This window comes from Larus michahellis, chromosome 8 (assembly GCF_964199755.1).
Source record: "Larus michahellis chromosome 8, bLarMic1.1, whole genome shotgun sequence".
Lineage (NCBI taxonomy): Eukaryota > Metazoa > Chordata > Aves > Charadriiformes > Laridae > Larus > Larus michahellis.
In genome coordinates, this window is record NC_133903.1 from 2,855,049 (window position 1) to 2,863,314 (window position 8,266).

The window sequence follows — 8,266 nt, forward strand, 5'->3', positions numbered from 1 at the left end:
TCAAGAAGGATTTTTCTAGATAGACCATGATGTTTCCTCCCCATTTGTGGGCAACTCCATCTCTGCCACAACACCTCACTGCATGTGTACCCTACCAGCCCAGAGAGCTGTTTGTCAGTAGAGATGTCCACAGATGATATTTTCAACATCTTGTGGAACATCATGACCCAGGAGGTGCTGATGTTCCCTCCTCTCCATTTTGCCTTCCTGTTTCCCTAAGAAATTACAAAAGGAAGTAGAAGTGCTGCCCATGGATATTTATGTTAGTCCAAAATGCAGAAAAAAATAATGGAAAATGTGAGCCAGGAAGGAGAGTTTTTCTGTGGGAACAGAGGCTGCTGGAAGCCCCATAGATTTCTTTCCCCATTGGTTTGTGTCTAGTGAAGACTCTTCCCGGTCTTCAAATGGCTGTTTGTGGCTGAGGAGGGAAGGTCTCGTCCTTTCTTCTGCAAATACTCTTGTTATGCCACTGAACGGTTGAGGGTCCTCCCCACCTCTGCATCACTTCACTCGGGAGGGAGAGAGAGATCTTGGAGACAGGCAGCAAGCCTCAACCACAGACAAGGACATCGGGTGGTGGACAATCATGCTAGCATGTTTTGTAGTCAAAAGAGTGCCCCATAACTACTGCTCAGGTTCCCAGAAACAGGACAGGCGCTTGATGCTGGCTTCATCCTAGACACTACGCAGCAATGCGGTCAGAGAGACACGGTGTCCTCAATCAGCATCCCCCTCTGTAGGCACCGCTGCTGCACACACCAGCACGCGAGACAGTTAGGATTCCCCTCAGCAAAACGCTGCAGCTTCAAATCTACATCAGAGTGAGTTGTCTAGACTTCATCTGCTCTCAGTGAAGAGGAACAGACACTTCTGGGGCATCACTCCTCTCCTCCTAAGGTAGACACCTAAATAGGTCAGACAAACAGTGCCCTGGATGCGTGTGGGTCTCTCCCCTGCCTCTAACGCTGGACAATGCGCTCAAAGGAGGGTGACCTCCATGGTCAGTGACCACCTTCCCTCGTGCTGCCAAATGGCGCTGGTGGCAGCACCCAAATAAACCAAAGGCTCCTTGAAAGGTGGTTGCCAGAGTTAGAAGGCAATTCCCTAACATTAAGCGGGCAGATGGATGTATTTCCAACACCTCTAAGCGCTATCTGTCTTTTTTTTGTGTTTAGTTTGTCCTTGTGTTTTGTTTGGAGCAGGTGAGCCAAGGGACTGAGCGGGGACAGACAGACCAGCAGAGGCACGTAGAGATGGGGACCAGTGTCGCGATGGGCAGCAAAAAGAAAACGAGGAGATGTACTATAAAAAGTGAGAGGAAGGCTTGTCTCTAAGCCAGAGGGACTCCTCCGCACGGGCACCTAACTTCATGACTCCCTCCCCGAGATGCCAGAGACCTGGTGATGTGGGACCAACCTCAGCCACCCAGGCCTTGGTAGGAGCCCCTGGCCGGCGGCTGCCGTGTACCGCGGGCCCTGAGGTCCTCTTTCTCCACCGATGCTTCCCCCCTGTCTCCAAGCCATGAGGAGAAGGGAGAGGCGAGCAAAGCTGCTGAAGAAGCACTAGCCCACGTCTTCCCAAGCCCCATCCCGCTCCCCACTTCTGGCAGACCAGGAACCCCTTCTCTGCGCCGCCCTTCCAGATGGCAGGTCGCCGGTGGGCCGCGACGTCAGCCCTCTGCGTGTGCGTGGCCGCCGTCTCTCTCCTGCACACCAGTGGGGTGCGGGCAGACTGCTGGCTCATCGAGGGGGACAAGGGCTTCGTCTGGTTGGCCATCTGCAGCCAAAACCAGCCCCCCTACGAGTCCATCCCCCAGCAAATCAACAGCACCATTGTGGACTTGCGGCTGAATGACAACAAGATCAAGAGCGTGCAGTACGCCTCGCTCAGCCGCTTCGGCAACCTGACATACCTCAACCTGACGAAGAACGAGATCTCCTACATTGAGGATGGTGCCTTTTCAGGACAGTTCAACCTCCAGGTGCTGCAGCTGGGTTACAACCGACTGAGGAACCTCACCGAGGGCATCCTCCGGGGCCTGGGGAAGCTAGAGTACCTCTATCTCCAGGCCAACCTCATCGAGTCCGTCACCCCCAATGCCTTCTGGGAGTGCCCCAACATAGTGAACATTGACCTGTCCATGAACAGGATCCAGAGACTCGACAGCAACACTTTTCGGGGCCTAAACAAGCTCTCTGTCTGTGAACTCTACAGTAACCCCTTCTACTGCTCCTGCGAGCTCCTTGGTTTCCTGCAATGGCTGGAGGCTTTCACCAACATGACACGCACGTATGACCGGATGCAGTGCGACTCCCCACCCGACTACACGGGCTACTACTTGTTAGGCCAAGGCCGGACTGGCTACCGCAATGCTCTGAGCATGCTCTCTTCCCTTTGCACCGGTGGCTCCTACACTGTGATCCCTCGTTTTATCCCTCCCAGGTACCAGGTGACCACGGCACCCTCCGAAAGCCCCTGCTCTGAGGACGAGTGCTCCTCTGGCGATGGCACGACCCCACAGTTCTCCCTCTTCACGCCCATCGGCGAGACGGAGGTGCGCCCCAACATCCAGGTGAAGCACCTCAACCACAACTCGGCCGTCCTCACCGTGCAGATCCCCTACCCCTTCAGCAAGATGTACATCCTCTCCCAGTTCGAAAACGGCTTCTCCTCCATGATCACCAAGCTCAGGAAGAAGGAGGAGAACATCACCGTGAGCAACCTAGTAGCACAAAGAGATTACACCTACTGTGTAGTCTCTGTCCACCAATACTCCAAGTACAACCACACCTGCGTCACCATCACACCCACCAGACCCAACCGCAAGGAGCCGGTGCCCACCCCTTCCACTGCCACTCATTATATCATGACAATCCTGGGCTGTCTCTTTGGCATGGTGATTGTCCTGGGTGTTGTGTATTATTGTCTCCGGAAGAGGCGCCAGCAGGAGGAGAAGCACAAAAAGGCTGCCGGCAGCATGAAGAAGACCATCATCGAGCTGAAATATGGGCCAGAAATGGAGACCACCAGCATCACCCAGCTGTCCCAGGGACAGATGCTGGGCGGGGAGACGGTGACCCGCATCCCCTACCTGCCTTCTGCTGGTGAGGTCGAGCAGTACAAGCTGATTGACAGCAGCGAGACCCCCAAGGCCACCAAGGGGAACTACATGGAGGTGAGGACGGGCGAGCAGCCTGAGAGGCGAGACTGTGAGCTGTCCCTGCCGCCGGACACCCAGAGCTCCGTGGCCGAGATCTCCACCATTGCCAAGGAGGTGGACAAGGTGAACCAGATCATCAACAACTGCATCGATGCCTTGAAATCTGAGTCCACCTCCTTCCAAGGGGTGAAATCAGGGGCAGTCGCCACGGTGGAGCCTCAGCTGGTGCTCTTATCAGAGCAGATCCCCAGCAAGCATGGATTCCTCTCCCCCGTCTACAAGGAAAGCTACAACCACCCTCTCCAGCGGCACCACAGCATGGAGGCGGCCCCCAAACGCTCCAGCACCTCTTCCAGCGGCTCCATACGGAGCCCCAGGTCCTACCGCTCTGAGGGATCGGGCCACAAATCAGAAGCCAAATACATCGAGAAGACGTCCCCCACCACTGACACCATCCTCACTGTGACACCGGCTGCGGCCATCCTGCGGGCAGAGGCGGAGAAGATCCGTCAGTACAGCGAACACCGGCACTCGTACCCCGGCTCGCACCAAGGGGAGCAGCACGACAGCATGGCAGGGCGAAAGCCCTCCATCCTGGAGCCTCTGACCCGTCCTCGCCCCAGAGACCTGGCCTATTCCCAGCTCTCGCCTCAATACCACAACCTGAGCTACACCTCCAGCCCAGAGTACACCTGCAAACCATCGCACAGCATCTGGGAGCGCTTCAAACTCAACCGCAAGCGGCACAAAGACGAGGAGGAGTATATGGCAGCCGGCCATGCCCTACGCAAAAAGGTCCAGTTTGCCAAAGACGAGGATCTTCACGACATCTTAGACTACTGGAAGGGCGTCTCTGCCCAGCAAAAGTCCTGAGTCCTCACACAACTCGTGACTTAACACACTAACTGGACCAAAAGAAATCTGCAGCAGCTATTTTTATTCAGACTGTCTTTGAAACAAAATAAAATTAAAAAAAAAAAAAGAATCAATAAAAATAAAAGAGAGAACAAATTATGAAAAATCTATAAATATTCTATATAATATATAAAGTGAGATATTAAAACGTCCTCACATTGGTGAGACACGCACCAAATTTGAACGCAAACTTTACAAAACAAACAAACTGTGGAGTGAAAAAAAAAAAAGTTTTGTTTCATTTTGATTTTTTTAAAAAAATAAGAAAAAAGAAAAAATTGAATATAAAAAGAAAGCGAAAGAGCGGGCAGAGAGCTGAGGTCTGGCGTTTCCCAATATCGCATTGCATGAGTCCCTATTCCGTGATTTTGTGGATTCTTTGTGAACAGTTTGTGTTCTTCCTTCCTTCCCTTCCAAAATCAACGGCAACAAAAACAGCAACAAAAAACCAAAAAGAGACCAGAAGGAGATCCGTCCTTTGGGCTGTTTTTGCAAAACGGAGTCTTCCAGTTTAGACTTTCACCCGGTTGAAGGCCCGTTCACATTTTCCACTCACTGAGAGGTTTTACCACACATTGCATTGTAAACCGAAGTCGTTAATTGTACAGAGAAAATTTCTATATTTGCAATGTTTGCTGTATAATGAGAAAGAGAGAGGAGAAAAAAAAAAACAATACTACATCTACTAAAAAAAATATATATATATATCTATATTCACCTGTTTGTACCAGGTTTTAATCATGGATTTTAGAGAAAGAGATGGAGTTTGGTTTGAAGGACTTTTTTGTTGGTTGGTTGGGGGTATATTTTTGGAGGGCAGGGGAGTGTTTGGGTCTCTAAGTGTTTGGGTTTGATTTCTCCCAACAATTGTGACCAAGTTCTCGTCTTTTCCAAGTACACTGAGAAAAAAGGGCAAGTACCCAGAAAAGCGGAATCCCCCACCTTCTTCCAGGTGGGAGACCATCACTTCCAGGAACAGGGAAGGGGATGAGTAGTGAAGGGCTCTTGGTTGAGCAGGTGCCACCAAGCAGTGGGGTTTCTCCTGCAAACTGAAAGGTATCGGTCTCTCCCCCAGCAGAAGTGTCTGGAGAGCGGGGGCCATTGGGGCCAGGCTGTGAAGGGTGGATTATGCCCTTACCTTGCAGGATGGGGAGTCGGCGACGGGTTAGAGCAGAAACACTCCTGCCACACTCTCTGGAGAAGGGTGTCATTGAGGGGTGGTTTTGTTGAGGGAGAAGACACTGAGCATTTACAGCTTGCTCATGCTGGGAGCTATTACAGTAGGCACTGGACCCGGCCCAGGAACCCTGCCCCTCGCTCCTGGGACTGCCACCACCCCACGTCCAGCAGGTCCCCCGTGGATAACCCCAAACGCAGCCGCAGCCTCAGGCAGCGAGTGCAGCACCTCCTGCCTGCAGCCCAGCGCTGCCCACAGGCCCTTTGGCTCCCGTTTCACGTAAGTCAACACGCCCCTGCGCAGCCCGTGGGACTCCAAGGCTGGAAGGGAAGGGGATGGCCCTGTGCTCACGTCTGGTGCCCACCAAGCAGCCGCGTGCCCCTGAACCATTGCTCTCCAGTGCCTGGCCAAGACTCAATAGCTTTTTGCCCCATCTGTAAAATACTCACGGATGATGCTGTACTCATGGGGTGAGGAGGAGGAGGGAGGCTTTCAGGCCATGAAGGCAACTCCAGGCCATGCTGGTGGCCAGAGGACACAATTTTGCCCGCATTAGGCTCCAGCTGAGTTGCAAGCCCCCGTGTCTCGCCCCATGACCGACACGAAGCGGGGGCCCCACAAAGGTCTGCTCCCCCGGGGAGTGCGTGGGAGCCCAGTGAGGCAACGAGCTCCCCAAATGCAGCGCTTTGGGGCCCTGCTGCTTCCCAGAGGTTTTTCCCTTGCATCCTGCTCGCAAGTCTCTTGGACATCCCAAGTCCTGACGGATGAGCACTAGGGCCCAGGAGCAAACCATATCCCATCCCGTTATTTCAATATTTCAAAGCGATTTTGACAGGTATTCTTGCAAAAGGTTATATTTGTTCAGAAAGGAGCTGAGCCAGGAAGACATGGAGCAGGCTGGGAAGCGCACGAGTTCATTCCCCGTGGTTATTTGTGTAGACAACAAACCATTAGCAGGGTTTCATAATAAAAGGCAGGCAATTTCCCCGGGAACATATTCACTCTGCATGAGGAAAGGCACATTCCTCCACCTCCTCCAGGTGCCCTAGACGCTGCCCGCGGCACACAGCTGACCAGGGCTGTGTCTCGCTCACCAGTCAGTGAGCAGGACCTGGAAAGGGGAGCTGAGGGTCACCCCTCTCTCGTCCTGTGACGCCATGGCGGGTGCGTCCCCAAACCTCCGCTGTGGCACCTGGACCAAAGCAAACCCTTCAGTCAGACCTCTCCTTGCAAGCCCTAAGTGCCTCCTGGAGAAAGAGGAGCTGGTCAGCAAGGACGGATGGGGGAGACAGTGGCCCAAACTCCTGGCGCTGCTTCACGGCCTCAGGGGATTCCTCAGCAAGAGGCTGGGGTGGTCAAAGGCGGGGGCAGTTTTGAGTTAATTTGGGCTCAATGCTCCGTCGCTGGCAGTCACTGACAGACACCGAGAGACCTTCCTCAGTCTCTCCCCCGCGTTGACAGCAGTTCCCCCACCAGTTTGGCAATGACATCGTGACCATCTCCACGGCAGCCGGGGGCGACGGCACAACCAGCAGAGCGTAACACCGCGCTGCGGCGGCAGCGGCGAGTTCATCTCTTTACCTGGGGCGAAGCATTTTGCTCCCCTCTGCCTCCGTTTCCTCCTCTGCAAAATGCTTCCTTGTGGCGTTGAGGGTGTAGGCTGGTTGGGGAGGCTCAATTAATTAATTGCCTGTCTGTGAAGACCATTTAGCTCCTAGAATAAAAGCCGCTATAGAAATGCAAAGTTGTTAGTGGCATAAAACAGCAGGGGCAGATGAAATCAAAGCCCGCTTCTGTTTTCACACCAGGATTTCACTGGTCATAAACCAACAGAGACCGACCCAGGAAATGCGATACAGCAGCGCTGGCCTTTCCAAATGAAACACTTCCCAGATGCAAACCCTCTGCAGTTGGAGAAAAGGAGGGTTAGAAAAGATCTAGGCCCCTCCATCTCCAAAGGAGGTCCCTGCACACACGGCGCCCCGTACCCCCATAGTCAGCGGGGCGCTGCCGTGGGTCTCGGAGAGCCCCAGATGGCTCCCTGGGTGACGGCGCAGTGGCCACGCTGCTGAGCGCCCTCCAGCCTCCTTGCGATAGTGCAGTCCTGGCAGCTGTGGTCCACATCCCTTGGCATGAGGTGCCACAAGATGAGCTGAGAGGAAAAGCCAGGCAAGGAAAGGGGAGAAGTCACACTGTCCCCAAAGGCACCGCCCTATGCATGGACCTCCTGGGGTGGCTCTGCACAGGCGCAGGTGAGCTCTGACCATGGCATCCTTCATCCCCCCAAGGCAGCTGCTTTACAGACCCCTCCGAGGGCAGAGGGAGAATTTCACCACCCGCGACCTGCTGGGTGCTTTTCGTCTTTATTTTATCTCCTGTTCGACCACCAAAGCCCTCAAGCTGCTTCTGCAAAGAGAAATGACACCTTGGCCAGCCAGGCTGTTCCTACAGCCCCAAACCCACCCAAAGCAAGAGGGGTCCCTGCCAAGCAGGAAGAGGGGACAGTCCAAGTGAGGAGGAGGGGAGGCCAGCGCAAAGCTTCCTCCCTCATTTTGCCCCACCTCAAGGGACAACGGGGACCAGTGAACTAGAAGCCAGCACAGAATCCCCCCCCCGAGGGCTCTGCCGCTCCCTGCAGGACGATGATAGCGCTGGGGCCATGTGTAAATCCACCCTGCTGATGCCCTTTCTGTGCCCACAAAACTGCTGTTGTTTAAACCATCTGTCTTCAAGGGCAAAACCAAGGCAGGACCAAAAATCCCCCTCTGATCCCTCCCCCAGCATCTCAGCAAAGACTAAATCAGAGCCCACAGTACCCACAGCTCAATCCTCGCTCCGGCCAAGAGTCACCAAAGGACCCCGCCACGTGTTGCAAAGTCTGTGTGACATCCAGAGCCTGGATATTTTTTAAAATCCTGTAAATCAGGACAGAAGCCTCTCTCCATACAGACACACACCATTTAAGCCCAGCGTCCCTCAGAGCACCCACCTGCCCCGCTGCGCACAACAGTTGA

At 54.0% G+C, this 8,266-nt stretch overlaps 1 protein-coding gene across 5 annotated transcripts in view; it reads left to right on the forward strand.

The window, feature by feature from the left end:
* The window catches only part of ELFN1 (extracellular leucine rich repeat and fibronectin type III domain containing 1), a 111,784-nt gene extending 106,995 nt beyond the window's left edge, over positions 1–4,789 (forward strand). For 2 of the 5 annotated variants that reach the window (XM_074598474.1, XM_074598471.1), the window contains exon 4: positions 1,176–4,789. In XM_074598474.1, coding sequence (XP_074454575.1) covers positions 1,643–4,033 — 2,391 coding nt within the window. In that variant the 5' untranslated portion in view covers positions 1,176–1,642 and the 3' untranslated portion in view covers positions 4,034–4,789. The remainder of the gene's footprint in view (positions 1–1,175) is intronic. The other 3 variants (XM_074598472.1, XM_074598470.1, XM_074598475.1) reach the window with 2 other exon arrangements.
* Positions 4,790–8,266: the final 3,477 nt, after the last annotated feature.